Source organism: Gekko japonicus, unplaced genomic scaffold (genome assembly GCF_001447785.1).
Source record: "Gekko japonicus isolate JY-2015 unplaced genomic scaffold, Gekko_japonicus_V1.1 scaffold420, whole genome shotgun sequence".
NCBI classification, from domain to species: domain Eukaryota; kingdom Metazoa; phylum Chordata; class Lepidosauria; order Squamata; family Gekkonidae; genus Gekko; species Gekko japonicus.
In genome coordinates, this window is record NW_015159723.1 from 540,688 (window position 1) to 557,824 (window position 17,137).

The 17,137-nt window shown below is 47.7% G+C and overlaps 1 protein-coding gene across 1 annotated transcript in view; it reads left to right on the plus strand.

The window, feature by feature from the left end:
- EMC8 (ER membrane protein complex subunit 8) overlaps positions 1–16,133 on the plus strand; it is an 18,299-nt gene extending 2,166 nt beyond the window's left edge. Inside the window, exons 2-5 of the mRNA XM_015422041.1 lie at positions 9,579–9,655; positions 11,443–11,512; positions 12,518–12,612; positions 14,550–16,133. Of these exons, the coding sequence (XP_015277527.1) occupies positions 9,579–9,655; positions 11,443–11,512; positions 12,518–12,612; positions 14,550–14,709 (402 nt within the window). The 3' untranslated portion in view covers positions 14,710–16,133. The remainder of the gene's footprint in view (positions 1–9,578; positions 9,656–11,442; positions 11,513–12,517; positions 12,613–14,549) is intronic.
- Positions 16,134–17,137: the final 1,004 nt, after the last annotated feature.

A 17,137-nucleotide genomic window follows, 5' to 3' on the forward strand; every position in this document is an offset into this window, starting at 1 on the left:
CTCGCACGTTTTTGTCTCCGCTCAGGAAGGAGGGCTCCAGAGCAGGGTTCCCTCTAAGCTGGGTTAGGGTGAGCCAGCTCACAGTCTTTTAGCCTCCGGCTTGCACGGTTTTGTCTCCGCTCAGGAAGGAGGGCTCCAGAGCAGTGTTCCCTCTAAGCTGGGTTAGGGTGAGCCAGCTCACAGTCTTTTAGCCCCCGGCTCGCACGTTTTTGTCTCCGCTCAGGAAGGAGGGCTCCAGAGCACACTCATTTAGGCAGCTGGCAAATCGCTGGCTCACAACTTTTATTGCCAGGAGCTCACAAAGTAGAATTTTTGCTCACAAGACTCCACAGCTTAGAAGGGAGCATTGGAGGGGATCTGTAGATGCTCAGTCCTGGAAGCACAATCTGGGCCTCCCCCTGTGTTAGGGTTGCCAGTCTCCAGGTAGAACGTGGGGGTCCCCTGGAATTACAGCTCATCTCCAGACTACAGAGATCAGCTCCCCTGGAGAAGATGGATGCTTTGGAGGGTGGACTCTGTGTCATTGTGCCCCACTGAGGTCCCTGTCCTCCCCAGGCTCCACCCCCAAATCTCCAGGAGGTTCCCAACCTAGAGCTGGCAATACACACACACACACCCCTCTGCTGGTGGCCGGGGAGGACCTGGCTACCCTACCCTGTGGGCAGATTCTGGGCTCTTGACTGCTGAGTGGAGCCTCCCTGTTGAGAGTCAGGGTGTACCTCAAGATGTCAGGAGGCTAGGGAACAAGATGAGTATGGGGTTGGATGATTTCCCATCAGTGGAAAGGCTGTGGCTTCTCGGGTTAGGAAAAGAAAAGGCCAGTAAGGGGGTGGACACGATAGAGGTTTATAAAATGAAGCACGTGGAGGAGAGAGTGAGAGAGCTTTTTCTCCCCTTTGCACAGTGTTGAAACTCAGGGCAGCCTGTGAAGCTGATGGGCAACAGATTCAAATAAAAGCTAATTTTTTTCAGTTTATTTGTTAACGTGCATCCTGCCTGTTTTGGCCAAGCAGGGCTACCATGCTTCTTTGCTCTGTGAGTACTTTAATTAGCAAGGGCTAGTCTGGTTTAGTGATTAGGAGGGTCGGACTAGCATCAGGAAGAACCAGGTTTGAATTCCCAGTTGTGTCAGGCAAGCTGGCTGTCACAGTCTCAACCTAACCTACCTTGCAGGGTTGTTGTGAGGATAAAAAGCAAGAGAGGATAATGATGTAAGGCATGTTGGGTTCCCATTGGGAGAAAGGGAGACAATTAATTAAGTAAATAAATTGTGAAGTTCACTGCTGCCAGGTGTAGTGATTGCCGCAGTCATAGATGGCTTTAAAAGAGAATCAGATTTGTCGGAGAGAGGCCTATTAATGGCTACTAGCTGTGGTGCACAAAGGGAATGTTTATATACAGAGGCAGAGAGCCTCAGAATACCAGTGCTAGGAGGCAACATCAGGGGTTCTGCCCTATTTGTTGACACTTTGGTTAGCTGCTGTATGAAACTGGATACTGGAGTAGATGCCCACTGCTGGAGGCAGGAACTATCTTTCGATAGAATTACAGGAACAACTGGGGAGACGTTTATATAATGCAGAGATATTATATTGAAATTTATACAATTAACCACAAAGTGAAATACAACATTTAAAGTGCTATGTACATAAATTCATAGAAAATCATCTAGCAGTTCGAAAGCAAGAAATTGCAAGTAGATAAATAGGTACTACTTTGGTGGGAAGGTAACAGCGTTCCATGCGCCTTGGTGTGTCGTCTCTTTTGCTTTCCAATAATTTTCTCTTTGCTTTTCAAAGCTTATATTCCAGATAGGAAACAACAGCCTTCCAGTCCGCTGCGTGCAGATTGGGAATTTCAACTGGGAGGTCTCCTTATATCTATCAGGAATTGTCTTTCTGCATTGCTTCTTAGATGTCCCGTCCTGTTGGCTGCATTCACTTACACTGCACAATCCACCCTGAGTCTCAGTGGAATGGTGGGCTGTAAATAACATAAATAAATAATAAATGCTCAGTAGTAATAATATTGGCACTCTCAATCAGAGGCTGCCGATATTGAAATTCAGGGCTGCTGCATATGTTAGCTGTAGAAAAGAGCAAGAGTCCAGTAGCACCTTAAAGACTAACAAAATTTGTGGCAAGGGAGGAGCTTTCGTCACGAAAGCTCATCTGCTGCCACAAATCGCGTTAGTCCTTAAGATGCTACTAGACTCTTGCTCTTTTCTGCTACTACGGGCAGACTAACAAGGCTCCCCATCCCTAAAGTGATCTTAGGTAGAGATAGTGGGGCTTGTGCCATTATACTTCCACTACATTGTGATGATTGCATTGAAGAGGAAATCTGATACGAGCAAATGTTCGTGTTGGAGGTAGCTGAAAAGCTGCAGCTGTCAACATTTCTTCAGTGATGCAGCTGCTGCCTTCTGTGATGGCTCTTTGGTTGTCACCTGTCATGTTCACAGCCCTTTCTGCTGCTATTGGTTTAACTTCTCTGACATCGCAGGAACTGGCATGGATTCCTGTGACGGACTGAGAAGGGAGTTTTAATTCGGAAGTCAGCAGCATTGGCTGAGCTAAACTGTGTATGTACTGTTTTCACTTAGAAATTTCATTTGATACTGCAAAATTAAGTTTGCTATTAACATAAGAACATAAAAGGAGCCAGTGCTGGATCAGGCCAGTGGCCCATCCAGTCCAACACTCTGTCACACAGTGGCCAAAAATACCAGGTGCCATCAGGAGGTCCAGCAGTGGGGCCAGGACACTAGAAGCCCTCCCACTCTTCCCCCCCCCAAGCACCAAGAATACAGAGCATCCCTTGCCCCAGACTGAGAGTTCTTATCTGTACCTTGTGGCTAAGAGCCACTGGTGGAACACTGCTCCATATCTTTATCCAATCCCCTCTTGAAGCTGTCCATTCTTGTAGCCGCCACCACTTCCTGTGGCAGTGAATTCCATGTGTTAATCACTCTTTGGGTGAAGAAGTACTTCCTTTTATCTGTTCTAACCCATGGCGTGGATGACTCTTAGAGCTGCAGGGATGGACGGCACAGCAGCCCTAACTTTTTCCAAGCATGGAGTCTTTGTACGTTCAGTCCCCGATTCTCCTTCTAGCTGAAGAAACTGGAATAATTGCTTAATCGTGCAATTTCTGAAGTTGTGTAAGTGGGCTGAGCAAACTAATCTAGAAGAAATCGTATTCATCCATTCTAAAATGCTGAGCTTGAGTCAATTAGAAAATTGATGCCAGTTTCATTCAACTCATCCATAGGGCTTTCTAATCAGAATACGTGGCAGCCTCCAAAGACCTAATCATGGATAGTGCAAACATCTTGGAAGGACAAAGTGTTTGTCTGTGTTATTGCAATGGCTTTTTTATTGAGCTGCCTCATGTCAGTCTTGCTATTTATGTGCAGATTGATAGGCCAGGAAATGAAATGTGTATTTAACTCTGAGGCCAGCGGTTCTGGTTGTTTGTTCAGCCCAAACCCACAAAGTGCAGTGTTGGGCCCAGCTGCAGAGGGACTGGAAGACTGCCGGGGGAGGAAAGCAACGCTGAAAGGAAGCAAGAAGGGCCATGGCTCAGTAGCCAAACCGAGAGCCAGTTTGGTGTAGTGGTGAAGTGCGCGGACTCTAATCTGGGAGAACCGGGTTTGATTCCCCGCTCCTCCACTTGCACCTGCTGGATGACCTTGGGCAAGCCACAGTTCTCTCGGAGCTGTCCTTGAAAAAGAGTAGTTTCTGTCAGAGCTCTCTCAGCCCCGTCTACCTCACAGGGGGTCTGTTGTGGGGAGGGGAAGGGAAAGGAGTTTGTAAGCCGCTCTGAGTGAAGGGCAGGGTATAAATCCAATCTCTTCTTCAGCTGCCGCTGCCTAGCATGCAGAAGGTCCAAGGTTCACTCTCCAGCAACATACCCGGTTGAAAGGACTAGGTGGTGGGTGATGTGAGAGACCTCCGCCTGAGACCCAGGAGAGCTGCTGCCAGTCTGAGTAGACAAGACTGATCTTGAATGGACCAAGGGTCTGATTCAACAGAAGGGAGCTTCATGTTTCATAAGAAGTAGAAGCTACCCATGAAAGGGGTCATTGCCCGCACTCTGATCCTTTTGGGCTGTTTACATAGTGCAGCTAGGTGTTGGAGTGAGGGTGCTCTGAAGAAATCCAGAGTGAATCACAAGTTGACCTTTCACTGCAAGGCAGCCTTCTCCCCTGCCCGCCCCAATGACCCTGGCACAATGTACGCTGCAGCATACGTAGAGGTAAAGGTTTCCCTTGCTCGCAAGCCAATCGAATCCGACTCTAGGGGTGCGGTGCTCATCTCCATTTCCAAGCCAAAGAGCCAGCGCTGTCCAAAGACGTTTCCACGGTCATGTGGCCGGCATGACTAAACACCAAGGCGCAAGGAACGCCGTTCCCTTCCCACCAACGTGGTCCCTATTTATCTACTTGCAATTTCTTGCTTTCGAACTGCTAGGTTGGCAGGAGCTGGGACCAGAGACGGGAGCTCACTCCGTCATGCAGCACTCGGGTCTCGAACTGCCAACCTTCCGGTTTGCAGTTCAACATCTTAACCACTGAGCCGCTGCAGCATACTCGCCAACAAAGAGTGCCCAGTGGCTTGAATAAATGAGCCGGACAAGCATGCTACGGGAAAAGGCAGAGTGTTTTCCTGCCCCACTTTTCAGCTAAAAAGTGGTTTAGAAATCTGCTCAAAGGAATCAAAAGCACATGCAGATTATTTATTTATTTATTTATTTTAAGCTGCCTTTCCATCCAACTTTGGGTGCCCAAGCCAGCAAAACATTACATCGAGATTAAAAACACATATAAATATGTAAAACAATTTTGTTAAAAACATCAATGGGAGGAAAGGTCAATGTGAATCCGTGAGAGAACACCAGACAAAACACAAAGAGGTCCTCACCTGCTGGCAGAAGACGAGGATAGAAGGGGACAGATGCATCTCCCTGAAGAGGGAATTGCATCATTTTGGTGCCATGACTGAAAAGGTCCTGTCGCAAGCTGCTCCCTGTCTAGCCCAAGTTGCTGGGAGAGGGGGCACCTGAAGCAGTTGTTGGGTAGGTTCATATGGGATTGCTGTGTGTGCATGGGGGCGTGATTCCTAGCTAGAGCCGCACCCGGGCAGAGTGAAGGGGATGCCCACCTGCTTCTTGCCTTCTTTCTAATTTCTCCATTGATGCCGGTTTAAAGATGCAGGAAGCATCCTGGGGTTACCAGGCCAGGTTTGTGAACATTTCTCAATTTTCATTGCCTCAAGCAAGCAGATGTAGAAATATATATGTAGCATTTGAGGAATTGGACTCGACCTCTCAAACGTATATGCCCTGAGAGCTTTGTTTAAGGTGCCCCAAGACTCTTTTTGGGGGGGGAGGGTTTGTACATATTAAGCCCATATTTGGCTAAATAACTCAGCATGGACAGATGAGCTAGCAGCTTTGTAGTGTATTTGCAAGGGTCACTCTGAGAACTCAAGTATGGTGATTGTCAAAGCCTGGTCATGCTGGGATGGAGTCATCCTAGAGATACTCTCTATGACACTGCAGATTCTTAACATTTATTGTTACAATACGATGCAAAGCTGCCTACTTGGGGAGAGCTAGGGCTTGTGTAGGTGATGTGTGCACATTAGGGTCTTAGCAGTGTAAAATAATTTTCTTTATATTGTTCTTTCAAAAATCTATAAATCATAACAGTAGCTCATTTGCTTACATGTTAAACTTCTTTTGCACTGAGCATTGGGAGTTTCACAAGAGAATCCTACAGCACTTAAAGATAGTGAAACTTGTTATGGCCACTCGTTGGCAAAACCAGAACAGAGAAACCATCCTTTTCTTTTTCCCCCCCTCCGTCTTCTGGTTGAGTGGGAGCTAAGCCTGCTGTAGAGGAGAAAAGGGAAAAAATCCAGACAAGCTTCTTAATGTTTACTGTGAACAAGAATGTTTTATCCCGGCATTTGGTTTTTAGTTACAAGATTTCAATGGGCTGGCAATTTAAATGGCATCTTTAAACCCTGGAAATGGGGTCTATGATTGCGAAGGCAGTTGGCTCTAAGTACAACAATGCCAGAGAATGACAATTTAATGAAACACATAAATCCATGTCATTCCTTCGTAAGAGATTATTTGTGTAGCTTTGTTCTGCTTTTAGACAGTTTAATTTGGGGCTGTAATTATTCCAGCTAACCATGAGATGGATGTGTTTTGCACGAGGCCTAGAGTTCAGCATCAGAAATATTCTGGAATCCACTTTAATTCTTTCTTTGGTGGAGGGGGGGGGAGATAGTATTTGAGAGCAACAAACACAATTTCCTTGGGTTTTTCTACCTCCCTAAAGCGCTGGATTATCTTAATCTGATACTCTTATTGCGAGTCGCAAACATGGTAGATTTAAAGCCGCCGTGGAACGGGGCCAAAATCTGAGCTGGGATAAAGGCATCATTTTAAATCAATCATGCCTCCTAACACCGAATATCCAATATGAATTTGCCCCTCTAATTCACACAGGGTATTTTTGTAAAGCTTTGTGGCAGATTAAATGATACATTAGGATAAAATCATGTGAGTTTCCTGCAGATGTCCTTGCTAATTAAGGTGACCGATGCAGGGAAAGAAGCAACCAGACATCCGTCTGTGCCCGGTCTTCGACGGAGCATCTTGAGGGCCGGGTGTTCCTTTACCCCGCAGCTTTTAGTCACCAGCAGGTTTTGCTGCGGGCCACTTTGAATTAGTCTAGTGGGGCCACTCTTCTTGTCCCTTCCCCGTCTCTGGAATCTTCCAGTCACTGCCTCCCCTCCACTCCGGGCAGCTGAAACAGCTGGGCGGCTGTGCAAAATCCTGCTCAGCTCACTCTGTCTGCTTTCCCCAGTCATATCAATTCCCATCCCAGATCTGCCCTTCCACCCTATGTGCAGACATGGAAAAGGGGGCACCCTCCCTCTTTCCTTCAAACACTCCTCTGTAGCTTCCCCTCCTTTTCTGGGGCTCGCCTGCTCCCACATCTGTGTCGATCACAATGCGGTCATCCTGCTGTTCCTCTAAGCCGCTTGGAGGAAGGGCGAGGAGAAAAATCTGCAAGGTAGACTGTGTCGTCTGTGATGAAAACAAGGTGGTGTTAGGTAATTAAATAGTGCTAATAATTTGTATGGAGCTGCGGTGGCTCAAGTGGCTAAGACGCTGAACTGCAGGCTGTGGAAGGTCGTAGTTCAGCAGTTCGAGACCCGAGGGTGCCGCGTGATGGAGTGAGCTCCCGTCTCTAGTTCCAGCTCCTGCCAGCCTAGCAGTTCGAAAGCAAGAAATTGCAAGTAGATAAATAGGTACCGCTTCGGTGGGAAGGGAACAGCGTTCCGTGCGCCTTGGTGTTTCGTCATGCCGGCCACATGACCATGGAAACGTCTTCGGACAGCGCTGGCTCTTCGGCTTGGAAACGGAGATGAGCACCGCAACCCTCGAGTCAGATTCGACTGGCTTTCGAGCAAGGGAACCTTTACCTTTACCTTTTAATAATTTGTAAGGGTCCTTTGCAGTCCTTCACAAATACTTTGTTCGCCCTCAGAGCAGTCGCCTGTGAGGTAGGCCCCTGTGTCCGTTTTACCAAAGGGCAATAATGCCTAAGAGAACAATCTAGGACTCAAGGGCATCCAGTGAACATAAGAACATCAGAGAAGCCAAAGTTGGATCAGGCCAGTGGCCCATCCAGTCCAACACTCTGTGTCACACAGTGACCAGAAATACCAGGTGCCATCAGGAGGTCCAGCAGTGGGGCCAGGACACTAGAAGCCCTCCCACTCTTGCCCCCCCCAGCACCAAGAATACAGAGCATCCCTTGCCCCAGACTGAGAGTTCCTATCTATACCTTGTGACTCATAGCCACTGATGGACCTCTGATCCATGTGTTTATCTAATTCCCTCTTGAAGCCATCAATGCTTGTAGCTGCCACCACCTCCTGTGGCAGGGAATTCCTTGTGTTAATCACTCTTTGGGTGAAGAAGGACTTCCTTCTACCCGTTCTAACTGACTGCTCAGCAATTTCATTGAGTGCCCACTTCAGTTCTTGTGAGAAAGGGAGAAAAGGACTTCTTTCTCTACCTGCTCTATCCCATGCATAATCTTGTAAACCTCGATCATGTCACCCCTCAGCCATCGTTTCTCCAAGCTAAAGAGCCCCAAGCGCTTTAACCTTTCTTCATAGGGAAAGTGTTCCAATCCTTTTATCATTCTAGTTGCCCTTTTCTGCACTGATGGGGTGTAGATTCAGGATGAACAAAAGGAAATACTTTACACAGAGAGTGATTCAAATGTGGAATTCGCTGCCAGAGGGTGTAGTGATGGCCCCAGATATAGACAGCTTTAAGTAAAAGGGGATTAGACAGATTCGTGGAGGATAGGTCTGTTGGTGGCTACAAGCCATGGTGACTAAAGGGAACCTCCACATTCAGAGGCAAGTCAGCCTTTGAATCCCAGTGCCAGGAGGCAACGTCAGGGGATGTTGTTGGCCCTCCAGAGGAACTGGCTGGCCCCTTTGTGAAACAGGATGCTGGACTAGATGGACCACTGGTCTGATCCAGCAGGGCTCTTCTTATGATCCCTGCTGGATCAAACTGCGAGGCCATAGCAGGAGGGTAAAAGGTCCTTGATCGAAACCCAGTCGAATCCGACTCTAGGGTTGCAGTCCTCATCTCTGTTTCCAAGCCGAAGAGCCAGCGCTGTCCAAAAACGTTTCCATGGCCATGTAGCCAGCATGACTAAACACCAAGGGGCACGGAACGCTGTTACCTTCCCACAGAAGCGGTACCTATTTATCTACTTGCAAATTCTTGCTTTCGAACTGCTAGGTTGGCAGGAGCTGGACCCAGAGACGGGAGCTCACTCTGTCACGCGGCAGTCGGGTCTCGAACTGCTGAATTACCAACCTTCCAACCTGCAGTTCAGCGTCTTAACCACTTGAGCCACCACAGCTCCTTTTTAACAGGAAGATGCCCCAAATCTCCTGTGTCCACCGCATTGCGTTTTGGCCAGTAAAATATAGAGAGGGTGGTATCCCATAGCCTGGCAGTCCAGCGGGCAGAGATTGGAGCAATAATATCCAGGAGCCCCACAATGGTTTTTCTGTTGCAGACTCAGTTTATGGCCTCAACTCATTCACGGTCGTCTCATTTCTCATATCCTGTAAGACGGGAACAGTAATGACCTGCTTCATAGGGAGGTCGATAATGACGAACAAGACAGAAAACTGTAAAGAGCGGGTGTAAATTAAAAAGTAAATGATTAACAAAAACAGCAATCCAGTGTTTCACCTGAGGGGTGCCGTTATCACCAGATAGAAATTTTAATATACGAAGCTGTCAGTCACCAGTTTTTCTCTCCTTTCCACCAAGAGAGTTGTCCTTATTTGTTAGCAGAGAGAGAGAGAGACTCATCACAGGCAGGCTGATTGCCCTGGGAATGGGCGTCATGGTTGTCCGAGTCCAGTTGCCCGCATGCAGTTGTGCCGTTTGAGCCAGCGCTAGAGACGGATTTCCGATGCTCACAGTCGTTTACGATGTCCCTCTTTTTCCAGATTGACTCCTGGTGCAAAGAGAACAGCTACGTAATAGCTGGGTACTACCAAGCCAACGAACGTCTGAAGGATGCCAGGTGTGTTGCTGCTAATGCCTTGCCTCTGGAGCCCACCTACCAACAGGACCGAAATGTTGCAGACCAGCCCCCACCCCACCCCACTTTTGTATCTTCTAGTAATTACTATTTGTGGTGTTTCTGATACCATAAGCTGGGTTGGGAGCCAAGGTTCGGCTGACAAGCAGGATAAAAAGGCAGCATGCTGTAAGCCATGTTGGACAAGGGACAGTCAAAGAATAAGAGCCCGACTGGAGGATGCAACTGTGATATTCCCCAGCTGTTGTTCCACCTTTCGGGCCCCATGGCAAAAAATACCCACACTGCCTTGCAATGTTCCCTCTAAGCTGTGGAGTCTTGTGAGCAAAAATCCTACTTTGTGAGCTACTGGCATCAAAGATGTGAGCAAGTGATTTGGCTAATGCATAAATTAGTTTGCTCTGGAGCCCTCCTTCCTGAGCAAAGACAAAAATGTGTGAGCCGGAGGCTAAAAAACTGTGAGCTAGCTCACACAATCTCAGCTTAGAGGGAAGACTGCTGCCTTGTACTGAATCAGACCTTTGGTCTGTCAAGGTCGGCATTGCCTACTCAGACTGGCAGCTGTTCTCCAGGGTTTCAGGCAGAGGTCTTTCACATCTGCTTGGCTTGCAGAAGATCCCGAGCGCAATCCCTGGTGTCGCCAGTTGGAAGGATCAGGTAGTAGGTGATGGGAAGGACCTCAGCCCGAGACCCCGGCGAGCCGAGCAGACAATACTGACCTTGAAGGACCGATGGTCTGATTCGGTGTGGCAGGTTCACGTGTGTCTCAGCTGTTTCCCCACCTCGTACCAACCAGGAGGGGCCTGTTTAGGGAAGGGGCTGTGGCTCAGTGGCAGAGCATCTGCTTGGCATGTGGAAGGCCCCCGGTTCAATCCCCAGCATCTCCAACTAAAAGGATCGGGTAGGAGGGTGATGTGAAGGACCTTCACCTGAGACCCTAGAGAGCCACTTCCAGTCTGAGTAGACAGTGCTGGCTTTGATGGACCGAGGGTGCGAATTCCGTAGAAGGCAGTGTTCAAGTTCAATAGAATTACTGCAAAACGTGCAAATATTATAGAATCCAATATAACATGCAGTCAAAATGTAATAAGTCCATTGTTCTAATCTCTTCAACAAGAAGAAAGAATGGACGAACCTCCCTGGAGTTACCACTCGTTTCGAATTTTCTTTTTCATAAGATCTCAGCTCTGCATCTGCATAATCACAAGGTTTCCAAATTGGACTCTTTCTAGTTCCTAAATACTTCAAAAGTAGCTCACATCAGGCTCTTAGCCAATATATCTAACCCGGGCTGATCAGCTACTTTGGAAGTATTTCGGAACTAGAAAGAGTCCAATTTGGAAACCTTGTGATTATGCAGATGCAGAGCTGAGATCTTATGTATGAAAAAGAAAAATTCGAAACGAGTGGTAACTCCGGGGAAGTTCGTCCATTCTTTCTTCATTGACGTCTTCACTTTTCATCTTTGACGTCTTCACTGTTGAAAAGAGATTAAAACAATGGACTGATTACATTTTGACTGCGTGTTATATTGGATTCTATAATATTTTGCACGTTTTGCAGTAATTCTATTGTAATTATTATTGTCATACTGCTACCTTCTCTATCTATAGTGTTCAAGTTCAGCCAATGCTCACTGTCTCATTAATGTCTTTGTCTTGTTTGCACGATCCTGTGTCCCTACGTCTGCATCTCACCTTTTCTTTTTCATCCTTGAGTGTCGTGAAATACAGTAGAACCCATGCAATTAACTTGCCCTTCCTTTGCAGTCCAAACCAGGTTGCCGAAAGGGTAGCATCCAGGATTGCGGAGCATTTCAATGACACGGCACTTATAATGGTATCTGCTTTCATTACTGTTTCCCTTAACGTTCGGTTTATAGCCAGGAAGGCTTCGGTTTCTTGGAGCGTTTCTGAACGATCACTTGACCCGGCACAGCCTTTTGCGGGTCTGTCGGACAGCCCCGAATAGCTAACGCAAAGGGAGCTGGACGGGCTTTGAAGCTGTTTTCCTTGGGAACGTCACAGGGGTTAATCAATGCATAGGGACCAATTTCCTTGGCAAACAGCTTGCTCGCCTGCCCTAACCTTCCCCTGCAACGCACAGCAATAAGAATGTTACGTTATGTTTTAGATGTTGCATTCTGTTCATACATGGCAGTGGTGAAGGCCAGCCGGCCTGACCTGTGCTAACTGAGAGTGCGCCAAAGAACGTGTCCCAGAGTCCTTTGCAACAGTGGGGTGTGTTCCAGGGTTCTGCTAAGGGAGAAATTAGAGGGTGTGGCTTGAAGAAAGGGGGGGGGTCTTCTGCGCGTACACGTTCTCCTTCCAATGGATTGATTCTTCCTCCAGCATAAGATTTCTCACTTAGCGGGAAAGGAAACTTTGGACCCAACTTGCTGGATTTCCGTTGCTGACCCAACATGGGTTGCTCACCAGATGAACGGGTGAGGTTAGGGTTCTGTGGGCCCGATCTCATCAGCTCTCAGAAGCTAAGCAGGGCCTGGTTAGTACTTGGGTGGGAGACCACCGAGGACATTAAGGTTCGCCACACAGAGTCAGGGAACGCCAAAGCACCTCTGTTGGCCTCTTGCCTTGAGAGCCCTACCGGTTGCCATAAGGTTCACACGATTTGCGATGACCCCTTGCGTACCTGGTTCCTATCCCAGCACATCTCCAGGCGAGAGCTCCTTCACGGTCCCAGTGCACGGAGACCTAGGCCGGGAACCTGCATGTAATCTGTCAGTAATGCTAAAGGAAGGAGCTGCTGCGTTGAAGACGGTGCAGCCAGTTCGTCCTCCTCCGTTCAGAAGCAAAAGCATCCCTGTCCTCTGTTTCTGTTCAGGTGGATAATACGAAATTCACAATGGAGTGCATAGAGCCTGCGGTTCACGTGTACGAGCACCACGAGAGCAAATGGCGATGCAAAGACCCCCACTTGTGAGTATCCTTGGCCTATTCTTTTGGGTCTGTGCAAGAGTGGGAGGGTGTCCCGGCCCCACTGCTGGACCTCCCGAGGGCACCTGGGGTTTCTGGCCACTGTGTGACAGAGTGTTGGACTGGAGGGACCATTAGCCTGATCCAACATTGGCGTCTCTGATGGTCTTATATGGAGCAGAGGTCTCTCTGTGGCCATTAGCCACCAGGGATAGATAGGAACTCTCAGGCTTGGGCAAGGGATGCTCTGTATGCTTGGTGCTTGGGGGGGGGCAAGAGTGGGAGGGCTCCTGGTGTCCTGGCCCCACTGCTGGAGCTCCTGAGGGCACCTGGCGTTTCTGGCCACTGTGTGACAGAGTGTTGGACTGGAGGGACCATTAGCCTGATCCAACATTGGCTTCTCTTATGTTCTTATATGGAGCAGAGGTCTCTCTGTGGCCATTAGCCACCAGGGATAGATAGGAACTCTCAGGCTTGGGCAAGGGATGCTCTGTATGCTTGGTGCTTGGGGGGGGAGGGTCAACAGTGGGAGGGCTCCTGGTGTCCTGGCCCCACTGCTGGACCTCCCGAGGGCACCTGGTATTTTTGGCCACTGTGTGACAGTGTTGGACTGGATGGGCCATTGGCCTGACCCAACATTGGCTTCTCTGATGTTCTTATGTTCTTATCAACTGCATCTGGTTGCTGTGAGAGGTCAGCTTTGGAAGGTTTACTATCTTATACCAAGGAACTTATGGAAATAGCAGCACACATCCAATCCCATTAAGAAAACTTGAGTGCCCGTAAGTTTTTATAAGAAGGGGCATGGACTTTCTGCTTATATTGCCTGCTCCACCACAGGTTGTTCCTAAAGGTTGAGTGATACCCCAGAGGCAGAATTTCAGGCGTCTAACGGGATTGCAGTGGAAGGGAATGATTGGTGAAATTTGGCACCCCTGTTTAAGGAAAATCAAGAGCCATTGTGTTTTAACGGATAGAGTGGTGGGTTAAGGACCCTGAGCGACCCAGGTTCAAATGTCTCCTTCTCCCATGCAGACTTGCTGGGTGACCTGGGCCCAACACAGACTCTCAGCCTGGCCCTACTTCACAGGGTTGTTGTTGTGAGAATGGAGGAGAGGAGAACAATGCACTAAGTTGCTTTTTTATATAAATCTTTTATTAAATACAAAAAACAGCAATACAATCGATGAACTATGGTAAAAGTAAACCAAAAGATATGACATTTCACAACATAACTCACTGAATGTTTCATATAACTATCAATAAAACACCACAAGAAATTCCTATGTAACTCAATAAGATGCTAAGTTGCTTTGAGTCCCACTTGGGAAGAAAAGCGGGATATAAATAAACTGATGCATGCAAATAAATGCAAATGCATGATGATGAAGAAGAAGAGATTGGATTTATACCCCCGCCCTTCACTACACAAAGGAGTCTCAGAGCGGCTTACAAACTCCTTTCCCTTCCCCTCCCCACAACAGGCACCCTGTGAGGTAGGTGGGGCTGAGAGAGCTCTTTCGAGGACTGCCTTTTCAAGAACAGCTCTGACAGAACTATGGCTTTCCCAAGGTCATCCAGCAGCTGCAAGTGGAGGAGTGGGGAAATCAAACCCGGTTCTCCCAGATTAGAGTCCGCGCACTTAACCACTACACCAAACTGGCACGGTTGGGTCCAGGCCAGCATTTCTGCCAGGGGCTCACTTGCGCTCACCGCAGCTGTAGTTCCCAGGATTCCTCATAGTAAGCAGCATTCCTCAAAGTCTTTTAAAATCCTCTTTAAATTTATAGTGTAGCTGAGCTTCTGCCTGCCAGAGCAATTCTGCACGACGCTTCAAAGATTCCCTCCCCCCCTCCATTCTGACTAAAGCAGCCTTGAAGATCGATTCCTCTCGAGCGAGGGCTTTTAATGCCTTTATTTTCTTCCCTCCCACTTCCTAGTGATTACTGCGAAGACTGGTCAGAAGCCCAGAGGATCTCCGCTTCGCTTTTGGACAGCAGGTCCTACGAAATGCTAGTGGATTTTGATAATCACTTGGACGACATCCGGAACGATTGGACAAACCCAGAGATCAACAAAGCTGTCCTACACCTCTGTTAGGTTTCCACTGACTCGACGTCACCGGCGTTCCCGCTCCGCTGAAGAAAGAAAAGGGAGGGCAGGGGGAAGATATTTTTTGACTGTAAATAGAGTACTAACCGGTTCCTCCGTGTGGAAAGCCCACAAGCTAGACGCCCAGCTCGGGAAAGGATGTGTCCCTGCGCAGTCAGGCCTTTTCCGTGCGTCTCTTTGGGACGTCAGCCGTAGATTGCCGCCTCTGCTGTGGACTCCTCCCCCTCCTCGTCATGACATGTCACCGTAACTCTCGAACCAGGAACTAGATCTGCTTGTCCAAACTCTTCATATTAGAAAAAGTTTTGACTAATCTTTTATAACCTTCAGGAAAGTCACTTTTAAAAAAAAGATTTATGAGATATCTTTCAAAGAGTAATCTTCAGTTTATTTTTTAAAAAATTGAATCCGAGGCGGTAACTTAGGGGTACGCGACCAGATTGAGAGCCGCTGTCATTTTTAAGCACTAACTGCTGGCGGATCACACTCCACTGTCCTTGGCTGCTTTGCAAGAAGCCAGTCGCTTGCAAAGCGGTACGTGGCCCTGCCCTTCTCCCCCCCCCCCCTGCCAAGTTTCCGAGTTGTTCCAGGAACGCCACCGTTGCTGCGTGTCCCACTCAACAACTTATTAGCACAAGCTCTCTCTGAGTGGATTGTCCATTGAAAGGACCTGAAGATGTTCCAGAGGGAAATTGGTAAAGGGGTGGATTTGAGTGGCAGGGCAGGTTTGTTTGTCAACTCCTAAACTTGAGATCAGAAAAGCCTTGTTAATTTCTTCTGTCCTTAAATGATTTGTGTACGTGTTCTCCCACGTGGTAAGGGGTTATGGCTGTGGATTTCGGATCCTGGGTTGCGTAGCTTTGCTGAGCTAGAGCATGTTCTTCTATAAAACTGCTGGATTTTCTGGGGTTTTCTAAAAAACGGAATGCAGTGGGGTGAATGCGAGTTGCACGTGCATACCCAAGCGCAGCTGCGAGTCTTACCAGGTTGTGGCCCCTCTTGTCTCTTGCAAGCAGTCTTTATAAAGTGGGTTTTTAACACTTAGTACTGACCAAGTTTTGTCCAGTCAGAGTAGGCTTGTAACATATACTGATTTGTTTTTGCTCCGAGATCTCTCCAAAATTTAGTACGGCTCACCTGCATCACTTTAGTTTTCATTTCTTCAAACAGGTTTACCTCTTGCTGGAGAAGGTGTGCAGCTGCATCCTCTGTTTGACACGTATCATTTTGTTTCCGTCCTCTCCACTCTGTAACCTTTATTTATAACGTTCTCTGTTAAGGCAGTAGCCGTTTTTATGTTGAACAGAAAACGGTTGGCTTGACCACTTGTTCCCTCTTGCTTTTCCCGTCTGCCCCCGTCACCTTGAAATAAAACTCATCCGTTGTCTTACTTTGAAACCAACTTGTGATTTTGGATATGTCGCAATTATTTTAGAACTTACTCCGGTTGTACAGCGTGGATGTATTTTTCCCACCTCTGAAGACTGGTGCCTTATGCTTCCTGAAGGCCTTCTTATATATTATTCATAGCTGGTGCCCTTTAACAAAGAAGGAAGAGAGCCATAATATTTCTGAAGTGGCAGGGCTAATCTGGAAGCATCCTCCATGCAAATGTGCCTCATTCTTTTCCCAGGGTGAACCCTGGATGATCAGTCCTGCAAGTTTGCCACGCCCCGTCAGGTTCGGAATAGAAAAAAGTTGGCCGTGGACAGCATCCATTGTCTAACGCCTAGGACACAGCACATTATTTCTGTGTGTGGTCCAGAGTAGTTTTTCATTGTTTTGGGAAAGCGTTGGTGACATTTTTGGGGAATGTAAAAGATGGACCTATAAACAGAGAGATGAACATGTGTTGCTGTAAAATGTTTGTTAAGAGGCAAACAGCCTGCCTGAGGCAAGGGGAGTAACACGTCCCCAGATATGTGTATGTTTCTCTTGCAAGTTGCACAGTTGCCCTGGCAGAAGAAAACCCCAAGCCACTAGGACTGATCTTTCTTGTTGGCCTCTTATTAGTTGCAGGATTAAAAAAAATAAGGCCAAGGCTGATGGTGCGAGTAAAAGGGGGGGGGGAATGTGTTTTATTACTCAGCTAAAAATTCCCTGTGCATTCCCATACAGCAGAATCTGTAACAGAATCCACAAATACAATACTGACTTCTCATAATTATACCGCATTGGTCATTTAGTTAAAATCACGTAAATAAAGCGTTGTTTTAAAAATCAAATTGCAATTTGTACAGTATAATATAATATCCACTAGATACGTAACCATTAAGTACAGGGGTCATTTCCTGCAGGAGCGCACAGGAGCGGAGCTCCGGCACTAAAGAGCCCAGGGGGCGGGCACATGCAACAAGCCCCGCCCCCTGTTCCCAGCAGCCCCAGGCCATGAGGAGAGGGAAGCAGCCAGGTAAGT